Source organism: Micropterus dolomieu, linkage group LG06, assembly GCF_021292245.1.
Source record: "Micropterus dolomieu isolate WLL.071019.BEF.003 ecotype Adirondacks linkage group LG06, ASM2129224v1, whole genome shotgun sequence".
NCBI lineage: Eukaryota > Metazoa > Chordata > Actinopteri > Centrarchiformes > Centrarchidae > Micropterus > Micropterus dolomieu.
The window spans coordinates 28,276,222-28,291,658 of NC_060155.1; the positions used below are offsets into that span (position 1 = coordinate 28,276,222).

The 15,437-nt window shown below is 39.9% G+C and overlaps 1 protein-coding gene across 1 annotated transcript; it reads left to right on the forward strand.

Moving 5' to 3' along the window:
• Positions 1 to 235: 235 nt before the first annotated feature.
• fam151a (family with sequence similarity 151 member A) lies at positions 236 to 11,464 on the forward strand. The gene is made up of 15 exons (XM_046052406.1): positions 236 to 355; positions 678 to 790; positions 1,159 to 1,273; positions 1,494 to 1,654; positions 2,680 to 2,829; positions 2,995 to 3,144; positions 3,871 to 4,033; positions 4,149 to 4,206; positions 4,659 to 4,748; positions 6,272 to 6,348; positions 6,558 to 6,694; positions 7,671 to 7,841; positions 8,846 to 8,952; positions 9,548 to 9,727; positions 10,962 to 11,464. Exons 2-15 carry the CDS (start codon positions 700 to 702, stop codon positions 11,265 to 11,267), a joined length of 1,956 nt encoding a protein of 651 aa, XP_045908362.1. The 5' UTR covers positions 236 to 355; positions 678 to 699; the 3' UTR covers positions 11,268 to 11,464.
• The last annotated feature ends 3,973 nt before the right edge of the window (positions 11,465 to 15,437 follow it).

Here is a 15,437-nt window from a genome sequence, read left to right on the forward strand (position 1 = left end):
AACTATAAACACAAAACTATTGACCTAAATCAGGAAAATACAATTAAACACCCTCCTCTCACAAAGAGAGTGGGAGTAAGAACAAGCACACAGCTCCAGCTCCAGGCTGCCTTCTGGCCCGCTGGCCCTGCAACAACCCCTCCACGGTCCCCACCCTCATTAGAGAGTGGGGACAGCTGCATAAAACCACTGTGCTGCAGGGTTGGGGGAGGGGCACAAGGGAGAAAGAGGGAACAGAAGCCACACAGAAAACAACTACAAGACACATGGATTTATGGACTTAACAACACACCATGTAGTGACGGCAGTTTCTCCTGTTTTATTCCAATCCATGGACCTTTGTTACATATACACTGTATGTATATATGTGAACATGCATAGTGTCATTTACACTGGGGACATGTCCCCACCACTATTTGATGGCTGATTTTGTCCCAATCACTTTTTTAAAGGATAATTTCTTGAAAATGTTCTGAGAATGTAAACTAACACATGAAAGTGTTCTGAGAAAGGTTTATTTGCACAATAAGAAAACATGTAGTGTTATGTAAATACAAAAGACACAAATGTGCATTGCCAAGAAAAAGTTACTCAAACTAAAAAAAGCAAACAAGATACTGATTCTAAAATCACCCCAAAACACGTGCATGCGCTGACACGGTTTGTTCTTTTGCAAGTCTTCCCTTCTCCCCTGTGAACATGACACACAGCCTGGACGCTGAAGAGTCTGGTTTGTTTCTAAAAGTGTGCAGCATCGAAACAACAAGGCAGATTAACATAACATCTAAAGGTAGGTGTTGTTTTTGGCATTGTTCGATGGACCCGGTATGTGTAGATGTGACGGATGTTTTTGTTTTGTCGACTCTGCAGCAGCCTACACTGCGCACTTTGATGCACATTATGCAATATGTTCCTGACCCACAGTAATTTGTACTCTGACGTCATATTGATCCCCCTTTATATTTCCTGAAATTGCATATGCTTAAGACCGTTTACATCCCCACCACTTTTCCACACAAAGTGTGTGTGTGTATATACGAGCCTTGTCCAAAGATAGTGATCAGTGAAATCACAGTGATCTCTGCTCTTTGGATAAGGCTCATAAACGTGACAATAAAAATCCCATCTGTCTCTCTGTCGCTGCGTGTTGCTCTGCAGCTTTTACAGAGACTACATATTTTAATCGTAAAGACAGCAGAAAGACCCGGCAGAAAAGGATGGGAGAAAGAGAGGACAATCAGAGAGGGGAAAGGATTAGCACAGAAGAAAACAGGTCAGTGACAGACAAGTTCTCACAACAGATAAAGCTGCATACAAAGCTAAAAAAAAGTGAGCTTGTGACAAGTTCTAAAACTAATTTATTTATATTAAACCTGGTGTGATTTGTGTCCTTGAGCAAATCCCACTAGAAAATTTCATTTTAAAGTCTAAATGTTGTTCAAATTGTTGCATAGATAGACGTGTGATTGGCTCTTCTGTGTGTGTTCCTCCAGGATAAGGGCGCAAGGTTTGGACTTAGGACAAAAGAAACAGCAAGACCTTTATCTGGCCTCTCTAACAAAACAGCAGCTGATAATGATATCTGTGGCTGTTGGACTTGTCCTCCTGCTGATTGTCATAACTGTCACAGCTGTGTTGCTCACCACAAAGTCAGGTACATTCTGCCCTTTGAGTTTTTCAGCTTTATGGGATTTCAACTAATTCTCAGTAAATACATTTAACAGTGATGCAAAATAAATCATTGTAAACAGACCACACTGTTTTATATGCCTAAAGTATTGAGCATAAAATAAAAACATGATAGTTGTGATTTATTTATAAGCTACTTTCATGGCTTAAAATGATTGTGTAAATATGAATAAAATAAAATAAATAAATAAAACGGTAAGCATGTGTTAAAAAATTAAAAAGATATTAAAATAAAATAATTAAATAAAACAGTAAGCATGTGTGTGTTAAAAAAAATACAAATATATTAAAATAAAATAATTAAATAATACAGTAAACTTGTGTGTGTTAAAAAAATAAAAATATATTAAAAATAAAATAAATAAATAAAACAGTCAGCGTGTGTGTGTTAAAAAAATAAAAATATATTAAAAATAAAATAAATAAATAAAACAGTAAGCAGTAAACTTGTGTGTGTTTTAAAAAAAATAAAAATATATTAAAATAAAATAATTAAATAAAACAGTAAGCGTGTGTTAAAAAAATAAAAATATATTAAAATTAAAATAATTAAATAAAACAGCAAGCGTGTGTGTTAAAAAAATAAAAATATATTAAAAATAAAATAATTAAATAAAACAGTAAGCGGGTGTGTGTGTGTGTGTGTGTGTGTAAAAAAAAACATATATATATTAAAAATAAAATAAAACAAAATAATAATAATTTGAAAATTTGTACAATTATTTATTATTATTATATATCAGTCTGAGGTTCCACTGCTTGTCCTCACTTCATGGCATGAGGAGGCATATTTTGCAGCATTTTACTGCACTTCTGCTTTGTTAAGATGAAACAAAGTGAAGGTGGGAGCTGCTAGGATAGAAAAAAAATGACATGTTCTCTGGAGAGAAAATCAGTCACTCAATATCCTCCCCTACGCTTCCAAAAAAGAAATAAAAACATAACATACTCTAAACAGAACGTCCTGTGTTTGTTTTGCTACCCAATCAGATTCCTCAGCTCCTCTTCCCTTGTTTCCCACTGGTGGAGACATGCTGGACTTCCTGGTTCAGTCGGGTCACATCAGCAAACCTGACGGTCTGTTGGCTACCTGGTTTCACAGAGCCAACAGCAAGAAGGAAATGAACAAAGCCCTCGCAAGTAAACTCACATTGACACACACAGATTCTTCTTTGGTGGTGGAGCTCTGCCGACTAACGTGGTGACAGTGGATTTATTTATACACACTCTCCTGTAACTATGAGGTTCAGATACTGGACATCACGCTCTGTCAACTACATGTTCCCTCTTCTCTCGTCCCCTCAGGTGATGTTATGATCCTGGAGTCTGATGTCACTGTGGAGGGTCATGGGACACCCAATGAGAAGCCAGTCCCTATCATGGCCCACCCCCCTGACATCTATAGTGACAACACTCTGGACCAATGGCTGGATGCTGTACTGGCCTCTAGAAAAGGTAGAGTAGATACAAAATGGAACAGATGTCTCTTTCTGTGTCTTTATCACTTTGTGTTGAAAAGTGTTGGGGACATAAGGGCTCAGATTAGGCGTGAGATGATACACTTAGCTCCCGAGACGTGATGACGCACAGTATTGGGTTTACGAGAACAAAACAAGAAGAGAGCACTAATTTAAAGACTTAATCTCCTGCATTCTGGAGATATTTTCTGCAGCAATTTATGGCGGAAATGTCTTTATTTATATAAAGGAGAAACAAAATTCAGGTTGCAGATGAAAATTCAAAATATAAAAATATAACCGAATATAATACAATACACAGTAACTAGTTTGTTTTTATCTTAAGTTACTTTTATTGGACAATGCACATTTCTTTCTTCTATATTTAAAATGCATTGCAGGTTTTCTTAGTGTGCAAATAAACCTTTCTCAAAGCATTTTCATTTGTTAGTTTCCATTTCTTGTTACTAGCTATTTTTCAGAGCAAATGTTTGACCAATTATGCTTTCAGAAAGTGATGGGGAGATGTAATAGTATTTAATAGTATGAACTTGTGGTCGGATATGTCAATCCATTTATTGTCAGAGCAAGTAGACTTGAAGCAGTACACAGCAACACACCATGCCAATACACAGAACGCTTACAACACTTTATCTGTACTTTTGTCTGTGTCCGTTCTTAAGAAGCAAACCACAGGGTTTTAATGCTCTTTGTCTCCCTGCAGGCATGAAGTTGGATTTTAAGTCTTTGGCATCAGTGGGTTTGTCATTGGACCTGCTGAGTGGAAAGAACAGTAGCAGAGGGATAAACAGGCCTGTGTGGCTTAATGCCGACGTCCTCCGAGGACCCAACGTACCAAACTTCCTGCCTCCAGTCAATGGAACCAGGTGAAGAAGCCTGATTTTTATGTATTTTGTCCATTTCCCTGCTGTTCACAAGCCAAATTAGTGCCCGATCATAATACATTTCTCTTCTGTCTTCACGTCCTTCCACCTTTTCCAGATTTCTGCAGCTGATTCAGGAGAAGTTTCCAGACGTCACTTTGTCTCCTGGATGGAAGGTAAGTTCACGTCCTGATCAGGAATCACTGTAGAGTATGTGTATATGACCCTATGGACGTTCCAGTCAGTTGGTCAGATAATCAGTTAGTCTGTGAGTCAAAGATATGTATAGGTAGGATTTTAGTAATACTACTTATTATATTATTATTATATTAACAGCCACACTAGAGGCTTTGTGAGGCTGTACTTAGGCACAGGGGCGCTTTGAGCAAAATGCCAACATCAGCATGCTAAAGTGCTGAGCTTCATGCTAATATTTACTAATTAGCAGTAAACCCAAAGTACAGCTGAGGCTGATGGGACATTGGATTTGCAGGTATTAGTTCATAAACCAAACAGAAATTTTGACCTGATGTTGTCTTTTGTTGCAGCTAGCTCAGCTGTAGACTTTCAGTCCTGTTGTAGTCCAAATGATTTTGATTCCCCGCTGACGTTGCATTGTTTCTGACAGGTAGCCTATGCTCCTCCACTTTTCATTAAAACCTATACCAGGTCCATGGTGGAAGACATGTATGATATGATCAAAGATGTCCCGCAAAAGGTAAGCTTTAACAGACACAAAAAACAAGTATCAAGCAGAGTGAAAATGGATAAATAATATCGTTAACTGCTAACTTCCATCCATCGTCACCCGCTTATCCTGCGAACAGGGTCGCTGGAGCCCGAGCGAACACCCTGGACAGGTCGCCACACATTGACAGACAACCAGGCACACGCACAACACGTCACCAATTAACCTAGTCTGCACCTCTTTGGACGGTGCACCCGGATAAAGCCCACCCAGACACAGTGAGAACATGCAAACACAGAAAGGCCTGGACCGACCAAGGTTCAAACCCACGACCTTCTTGCTGTGAGGCGACAGTGCTAACCACTGTTCTACTGCGCAGCCTACTTATCTAAACAAAACAAAGAACAAAAGAAAATACAGGCCGCTTACTTACGTCCTATAAACAGGAGAAATAGGTTTTAAAACAGAAAAAGCTTTTCCTCCCTAAAGTTTTCCAGGGCTGCACTTTAGTTATCGACTTACATTCTACTACAAATCTAAGAAGAAGAAGAAGAAGATACTTCTTTGATACTTTATTGTCACATACACACACATGTTGTGCGGCGCCCAGGAACCAACCAAATCGTAGTTCCACACTGGCAAGACTCAGCAGTCACTAAACAGCTCAGCAAGGCACGACAGAATCTGTTTGGGAGGCAGCAAAAAGGAGGAGACCTCACAGCATCAGCATGCTAGGAAGGTTCCTAACTGAGTGAAATGACCCCGAAGTGTTTAAGTGGCAGCCACGATAAGAGCTGGTCACCCACTTATCCTGCGTACAGGGTCGCTGGGGGCTGGAGCCAATCTCAGCTGACATGGGCGAAAGGCGGGGTACACACTGGACAGGTCGCCAGCCCATCGCAGGGCCACACATAGACAAACAACCAGGCACACGCACACCTAAGGTCAATTTAGGGTCACCAATCAACCTAGTCCGCACCTCTTTGGACGGTGGGAGGAAGCCGGAGCACCCGGAGAGAACCCACGCAGACACGGGGAGAACATGTAAACTCCACACAGAAAGGAACAACCAAGGTTCGAACCCACGACCTTCGTGGTGTGAGGCGAAGTAGCGAAGTCTTTAAGTGGCAGCCAATATAAGAGCTGGTTGAATTCTCTAAAAGCTGAGGAAAGGAGCCTCAATGCTATTATCATCATAACAAAATACTATACACATAAATCTTGTTTTGCTGAACCCCCACATTGTGGAATGTACTAAAAAATCTATTTTCTCAACATCCTTTCTTTTTTGCAAAGCATTGGGTTTGTCACTGTAGGCTAATTATTTTCCGTGGTTTAGAAGTAATGTGTTTTTTTTTAAGCCTAGAGTAAGTGCAGTAGGATTCTCTGAGCACAGCCGTTGTCTTTATGAATAGACCTTCACATCTTTCCTTGACCTTGTGACATTTTCATCAAGGTCAAGGAAAAGTGTGCGACAATAGTAGATGTATCAGCTGAAAGTCTCTGACAATGAAAATGGGCAGTAAAACATTAAAAATCATTTGTCTCTTTAGGTGACGTTCCCAGTCCACGCCCTGTTGGTCCGCAGTGGCTGGCAGCACATCAGCTGGCTCCTCAGCCAGTCACCACGGTAACACTCGCATGTGTATTATGACAATGACTGAAAATCACTCATCATTTAATAATAAGAATATCCCACTCCTCAGACTTTTAATGCAGACATTTAAGTGATAATCCAGAGCATATTCACTCACAATATCATCCGTGTGCTTGTGATTTTACTCATATTGTTGTGTTCTGTTCCGCTGATCTGTGTCACTGTTGGGATTTGGTTTCCAGGTTCAGTCTGACACTGTGGCAGGGTTCGATTCACCCGAACATCAGTGACCTGCTGTTCATACGGGACAACACTCAACCCACCAGAGTCTACTACGATATCTATGAACCAACGCTGTCTGCCTTTAAACAGGCTGCAAGTAAGGAAGGAGCTTTTTCTCTGAACAGTAACAGTGTCGAGTCAGTGATTCTAAAACCAAAAATATTTTGAATACAATCATTTTAAAAATGCACATATGTTTTAATCCAGAAAAAGTTGACAAATGGGTGAAAAATGTAGAAAGAATCTATGATTTAGCATTTGTATCACTGAATAAACAAATACTAAAACTACATATGAGCCTAAACTAAAGCAAAGCTAAAACGGCTAAAACCTGAAAATAAAGGCAGCACTGAAGGACTCCTCTGTATTGGACAGTAACTTTGTGAACAATTAATTGCGAAGATTGTGGAAACGTCTCATAATTCATAGGTAAAAGACAAAATATTTTGTTAGCATTGAACAGCGACGGCTCCCCGTGACGCCTTGACAGCGTGTCACTGGCTACAGGATATGTTCTTATAAATCTTATTAAATGTAACTATACTACTATAGTTAACTACTAATACTACTATATGTTGAAATTACTGTACTTATCTCACTACTTAACTTATAGCACTGAAATATTTTACCATCAAAACCATCTATTTAAATTTGTGGGGATAAATTCCCTTCTTTCAAATTTCCAGGTCGTCATTTTACGTTTTGAAAAACTTTTTTTGGGGGTGTTGCACTAATTCAGATAAGTTCATTGAGTTCTGATTTTTCTTTTTTGATCACATGACTGGCAGAATGTAACCAGATAGGACAGTTTTATGCATTGATTCTCCTTGGTATGCGATCCAGAATTTTTGTTGTTTCAATTTCACCTATCCAATGTGAGCAGCAATGTCTGTATTTGAGTTTAAACATTTTTAAAATAGACTTTACTACATTCCATTGCTCATAAATCTTGCATCAGACATGCAGCAAAGTGCGGCAGGTCAGATTTGAACACGGGCTGCTGCAACAAGGACTCAGCCTTCGTGCATTCGCCCCATTCTAGTTACCTACTGATGTATTGATTGTGTTTACAGTGCAGCGGGGCCGTCTGAGGCGGTTCTATCCTGGAGGAGACCTGATGGACTTCCTCTATCCAGTTCACAGCTCAGACACCAACTTCCTGTCCGCATCCACACAACCCAACAGCCTGGGCGTCCATTGGTTTACAGTCACTGATCAGACCTCCCTGTTAGCTCAGCTTTCAGGTATGTAGACACAAAAACAGCTTCTTTACACAGTTTCTTTAGACATACAGACATTAACTTTTATTATTTTTCACTTGATGAATAATTGATGAACTGATAGTAGGCTGTTTGGCTTCACTGAAATGTGTCATCAAACCATTCTCTCCATGTTCAGTAACTCTATTCTTTAAACCCCTAACTCTGGAGCCATCCGGTGGTAGTGTCAAACACTACTACACAAAACTGTGTGGCATCACAATACCATCATTTTGAAATATGACATAATCTCAAATAACAGAATTTCACACATTGATAAGCTGGTAAGCACAAATAAATTCCCTCCCATGAGTTATTGTGTGATTGCATTTCTTAATGCTATCATAGCATGCAACATCTTTTTGTGTTGACGTAGCATGGTGGCTCAGCGGTTAGCACAGCAAGAAGGGTTCGATTGATTGTAGGTAATTTTTACACTGCATAAAAATGTTAAATGCATATACTCTTATAAATTTCTTGCACCCCCCACGACTCCCTCAAGTGCCCTTTTTTGTTGTTAGATGGTCGCTGAGTGATTTTAGCAGATCCGTTTTTTATCTGGATTATTGGGGTTATCAGTGTAAATATTGAAGTGTCCTGAGACAACAGTCAAAATTTATAGAAATTTTGGATTGTAGTTCAGAAAATTCCTCTAAGAATACGTGTTTAAGTTACAGTGTAACTGATATTGTAGGGGAGACAGATTTATGGACAAAAGCAGAATATTCAAAGGATGACAAATTGCCAAAAGACATATTATTAAAGCTTAAATTAGGATGCAGACCATGCATGTCATTGCACTGTGTATGACTATATATGTGACAAAAAAGTTGATTTATTTATTTAGTTGTACCTTCATTTCTTCATTGTGTTCAGTCAGGACATCCCGATAACATCTGTGGGTTTTTTGAACCACGCTTCATCACTGCAGCAATAATGAACCATTCGCCCTGTTCACCTTCACTGCCTTCTAACATCTGTGTGTCCAGATGGTGCTGGCGGCATGTTGGTGGTTCGGGTGGCTTCTGACAGCAACCGGCCTGAAGTCCCTCTGGTGGAAGGTTCTGCAAATCGCTCAGAGGCCCTCACACTGCAGGTATGTTAACAAAAATCAGTTTGTTCTGTTTTTATTTTTCATTTCTTAAAATAATTATTAGACTGAGACATTTCAGTTGGGCCATACAATAATTGGCTGATAGTTCCCTCCTTCACTCAGATAACAGTATAAACTTTTACTCCAGCTGATAGTAAGAGCATTTTCAATACGGATCTTAAACTATATACCTTAATCTGTTTCTGAATCCATCTGAGGCAAGAAATTAGCCAAGATGCTGGTGAAACGGGGCTCTATTTTAAATCTACAACTCCAACTTTATTTAAATATTTGCTTTTAGTGGAGAGGAGATTTAAGAGGTCAGCAAGTGACATCAGTACAACATTCTCTGTAGTACGTGGATTTGTTTATATGTCAAGTAGAGTTCAGTGGACTCACACAGGAGGTTTTCCAGATTTGAATCTGATAGCAAAAACCGAGCTGGTGTCTGCCTTTGCTTTATATCATCTTTGTAGATTTGTGCAGCTCTTGTATTTCTCTGTTCTGTGAAGAGTCTTGACTTACCACCAAAAATGCACGGTAGACCATAAATGTGCGTGTGGATAAAAACGGCCTTATGTGTAATATGTCTTTGAAGGATGTCCTGCAGCTGCTTGGGAAAAGGGCGGATGTACCCTGGGGTGTTCACCTTCGGATCCACACTCAACAGCTTCTGGAAGCTTCTCTTGAACTGCTGCACTCAGCCTACAGCAGAGAGAAGCTCTACAGGCCTGTCTGGATCAGCATGGAGGGTTTACAGAGCACTGACAAAACAAAGGTATGCAGTTTCCTTCCTGACTTCTCTGCATCCACCAGCAGATAAAAAGTGTTAAAGCTGTATTAGTATGTGAAGAACTGTAGGTCAGGCTGAATTATAAGCCTCCAGTCAGACAGGAGAAAGAACAAACAACTGTGGTATCTGCGGTTAAATGACCATGCCAGTGGTTTTGCACGTTTCAGCACATTTACCACACCACATATTTTACAACAATTCTGCAAACTGTGTTTTTTTGTTTTGTCAAAAAAAGTTAATTCCATTTGGAATACCACAAGGTTCTGTCCTAGGCCCAGTACTGTTCAGTAGATATATGTTAACCCTTGGGGTCATCCTCTGTAAGCAAAGAATTGATTTATACTGTTATGCAGATGACACCCTGCTTTTTATAGCTGTTGATCCTGATGTCCTGATGTGTCCTTTACTCCCCTGAGAACTGCTTATCTGACATCAATATGGACAACCCAAAATTTCCTCAATCTACAAGACTAAACAAAAGTCTTGGACAATGGACTAACAGAGACTGAACAGAAGCAAAGGCATTTTGTAATGACACAGACACACACAGTCAGGCAGAGTAATTAACTCCAGGTGATACACATTGGATAATCAGGCAGAGAGGAAGCAAAACTTAACACAGACAACAGGAGCAGAAACCTACAAACTAAAACAGGAGACACTCAGACACAGGGACCATCAGATAGACAACAGGCAAATTTAAAATAACCAGGAACAGGACAAGCACACTGAACGAAAACTTCAGAAACACAGACCAAACAGATGTCAAAATAAGACAAGGAAACAGAGATCAGGAAACACAGAACACAGAGCAGAACAGGTCAAACCATGACAGGTTCTTGTTGTTGTCTATAATTGTATTGACTTGACTAGTTGGGTAATATGATGCAAAGATATGTCCCTGGTGGTTCCCTCTGATCCACAGACTCTATGCTGTATGTGTGTATATATTTGTACGTATATATATATATATATATATATGTGTATGTATGTATGTATGTATGTATGTATGTATGTGTGTGTGTGTATAAATAAAAATGTAGGATGTTCCATCATATCAGATGTGGACGACTGAATAACACGTAATTGTAGGCCAAAATATATTGAAACTTATATGTCACACATAATCAGGGATCAGTTGTTTTTTAAGTGCATTTTTGACTGTGCTTTTGTTCCACTACATACAGTACAGTAGTGTTAATACTCTGTCGTCTTTCAGGAGTTTGTATCCACAGTAGAGAGGCTGTTCCCTTACGTCACCCTCGTCCTGAAGGAGCAGAACTGGCCTCCTCTGATCCCGGCGACAGTGACGGGCTTGTCTCAGAGAGCGGTTCTACATCTGAACACGGCCTTGCTGCCCGAAGGACAGGATGCGCTTAACTCGCTAATGGGAATGATGGATAGATATGACCTGTTAGTGGAGGAGGACACAGAAAGCAGTGCTGGAGCTTTTACAGCCTTCAAAGGACTTATGGCCCAACGTACAGGGAGAGCAACCACAAACCTGTATGCGATTTCTGACTGAGTAGATCTATCTATCTATCTTCAGAGTGTGATACTCCGTTAGAGCCTAAATGATAAATTGGAGGGCTAATTTTTTCAGCTGATATTGGCTCATCACTGATCAATTTCTTGTTCATAATGCAATAAAAGCTGTTGGTTGTATTGTCTTGCACTGAAAGAAAATAAAATGTAGGAACACTCTGGTAGGTGTTAATTGTACATGTATCGTGACATCTTTCGCACCTCTCAATTTACTGAAAAAGGGAAGTGTATTGGTATGCAGTATAGACAGCACCCTGCGCAGCTGGGGGTCTGATTTCCACACCTGATGGTTTGTTCCATTTACTGACTATGCAGCACCAGAGTTAGCAGAAACAAGACTAAAGGCCCCATCCACACTGCAGCGTTTTCGTTTCAAAACGGAGACCTTTTGCTATGTTTGCACCTCCCGTTCGACGAAGACCTAAAAGGGAGAAGTTTGAAAACGTTTCCGACCGCGTTTTTCGTTTTAAAGCTTCGGAGAGCGGTTTAGTGCGGACGGGCAAAAAACGGAGGACTTTAGAAACGATGACGCAGACGCTCACGTTTGGCTCTCAGATTGTGTCACATAAGTCATGCAAAGCAGAAACACGATGCTACTGACAGTTTTTGATTTGCTATTTTTATTAAATTATTTTGTACCGTGCAAATAACACCTACACTTGTACTGTGTATGTCACCGTTTACTTTTTGACTATTCTCAGACTGTTTTCCGCCACCACCGCTGCTTTTGACTCCTGTGTTACATTCAGTAACAGTCCCAGCTCGTTGTTGGTCCATGCAAAAAAAACTGGTGTGGTTCTTCGTCTGCATTACTTTATTATCTCACCAAATCTTCTACGGAGTAGACCATCTGCTTCATGTTTACACAGGCACGCGCATGCCCAGTGTACATGAATGGCCACTAAATGTGCGTTTTCAGTCGTAGTGTATAAGGGGCCTGACGCATCTTCAGCCTTGCTAGCTGCTCTGTAGCTCTGCATTGCCACATGCTCACAATGATAATGCTTGCAGGTTGATGTTTAGCAGGTAAAATGTTTCCAATGTTAGTTTCGCCTTTGAGCAATTATTACATTTGCTAATTAGCACTAAACATAGAAGGATTGTCATTAGTTTAGCAGGTATTTGCTCATAAACCAAAGTTTTGGATAAACAGAAGTGTTGACCTGATTCAGGAGTTGGGAGATAAAAAAAGTTTACAAAAAAGTTGGAACAATCTTATTCACCTTACATTTATTCATTTAGCTGACCCTCTTATCCAAAGTGACTTACAACTGCTATACATATCAGAGGTCGCACCCCTCTGGAGCAACTAGGGGTTAAGTGTCTTGCTCAAGGACACATTGGTGGATGGGTCACAGTGGGGGATTTAACCCGGGTCTCCCACATGTGTCTTATCCACTGCACCATCACCACCCCGCCAATAAGCAATATTATTAGGAAACATTTACATTTCCATTGTTACGCAGATGATACCCAATTATAAATCAAGCCAGATGAAACCAATCAGTTAGCTAAACATCCAGTGTGCCTTAAGAATGTAATTGGATGACCTGTAATTTTCTGATGTTAAACTCAGACAAATGTCAGCCCCAACACCTCCGAGATGCATTATCTAAAGATACAATTTCCATGGGTGGCATCGCCCTGGCCTCCAACACCACTGTGAGGAATGACTGAGTTAACTTTGATCAGGACATGTCCTTTGACGCTCACATAAAACAAACTTCAAGGACTGCCTTTTTTCACCTATGTAATATTGCCAAAATGAGGAACATCCTGTCTGAAAATGATGTAGAAAAACAAGTCTATGCATTTGTTTCTTCTAGACTGGATTATTGCAATTCTCTTTGGTTATACAAGGGCCAGATGGCTCGTAGCAATGGCCCCTGTACACCACAGTCCTGCAGTACACCCCACAGGATTCTCTGGGGGACAGGATCATAAGTAGATGTAGACAGTGTGAATGGTGGGCTAATGTTAGAGAGGGTGGGTGTACGGGTACCATGTTGCCACAGGAGATAGCCACAGAGCTAACACATACTCTCCTCCACACACCACTGCTAAAAGCAACATCATGGATTTGAGAGGCATCGAAAACAGGTAGGAGACATCAGAGCCAGATGTTAGTTTGACATTTGGGTGAAATAAATGGCCCAGTTATTCTCATTTCTGACATGCATGTGAAATGAAACCTTTTCTTTCACGTGAAAAAACAGATGATGAAATCAGGGCCCGTATTTATCAAGCTTCTCAGATTTACTCTTAAGAACACTGCTAAGGATTGACTTAAGAGTAAATAAATTCTTGGCTCAAAGCAGTGCTTAAAAGTTCGTTATCAAGCATCTCATTCCTAATTTGAGTGAAGTGTAGGACTAAATCTTAAGTGTCAGTCTTAGTGCTGATTTACGACACTTTGCTATGCCGCAAACAGTACTTTGGATGACGATGTAGCCAAGGACCAATCACTGAATAGATTTCCTTCTTTAATATTCTCCGATAAAATCACATTGAATGGTGAAATTCCTAAGAGGAGTTTATATTCAACACACATTTGACAATTAAGTATTTTTAAGAGAATACATTATGATATACACAATAATAAATGAAATATATATGAGTGCTATCAACTGCACCTACTACTCCTGGGAAGCCGACTATTTGCATGAATTTTGTTTGCTTCTATTAGATTACGGGGGGTGTTGTTGGGAAGTCGATGAACCGCATTACAATGAGTCAAGCTGTAAGTGCCATAAATGTTTCCGTGACAAATCGGCTGAATGATGGTTGTGATGGCCCCAAATCATCAGTATTGCTACATTTGTCCTGTGGCAAAGAAACTGAGTCATCACAACCGTCAGTTTAGCTGAAAACACATTGCTGTCAGTGGTGACATGACGTCGCTCACCAACTCACTGACAAAGATTATGATGATTATGATGCCTGTGCTGTCCGACCCCGTCTAATCAACTACGCGTTGTCAAATAATTCAAAAACATTCTTCCTCTCCTGAAATATTTGCGCATGTCTCTGTCTCCACAGTGCCATCACAAGGCCCTACTGGCAACTCCTAACCACTTGAGAGACCTCTGGAGCTGCCTTAAATAACTGTGAGATCCATCATCAATCAATAGATCATAAAAGATGCAATAAAATATCAAACATCATTTCATGTAAGTAACTAGATGGGTGCCATAGATAAACAAGACACTAGAGGGAAACAAAATTCATTAAAAAGCAGTGGTTAGTTGGGGCTGTTTGTCATGTTTCCACCAAAGAGACATTTCCCATCTAAAATTCTCAGATGCTTTCATTTAAATAACAGCTTTAGAACCAAAAAGGTCAAATGATCACTCATTTCACAAAAAGATTATAGGTAAGTGCAAAAAACAGATTTGTCAGAACTTTTTTCCTTCTGTACCCTCCCATTAATAATTTCACAACCCCTGAGATTTATCTTAGGGGTCTTATCTCTTATGAGAGGCACCACCCCTAGGTCTGAAACCACCAGACTAAACTACCTGATTGTATATCAAGTAGCTAAAAGTAGCTCCACCTACAAAGCAGGTACAAAGTATGACATTAAAATGCTGCTTAAAAAGTGATGCATCAGTGTTAAAAATCTAATATGTAATAATAATAATAAAAATATCAGCCACAGGGCCATTTTATAATCAGAGTGCATACTTTTGATACTAAGTATGTAGTAGTAAATATAGTCTCCCTCCACATTCTTAAAACTACCACCTGAAGCTTTCTTGAGGAAGTACTTTTGTGTCTTTCACTCCACTGTTCATCCCCAAAGGAAGCAGCAATCAGTCAGACACAGACGCTCGTCAAAAGCAGCTGATCCTTTATTCTTTGTGTGATACAGTACGCAAAAACAACAACAGCAGCTCTGTGGGCAATGAAACAAGAGGTAAACATCACCCAGGGGGAAACCGTCAGTGACTGTACACAGTGTACACAGTATATTGGATAGATGAGAGTTTGGCTGTAAAAGTTTTCACTGGCAGCCAAGTTGGTAAAGTGCCACACTTGTGCTCCTCAGTTGTTTCTGGATTGTATTTGTACTAATCTTATTCAAAATATAATATTTTCACGCCAGTAGCAACTCCAGTGATGTATTTTTATTTATTTAGTTCCTTGTTGA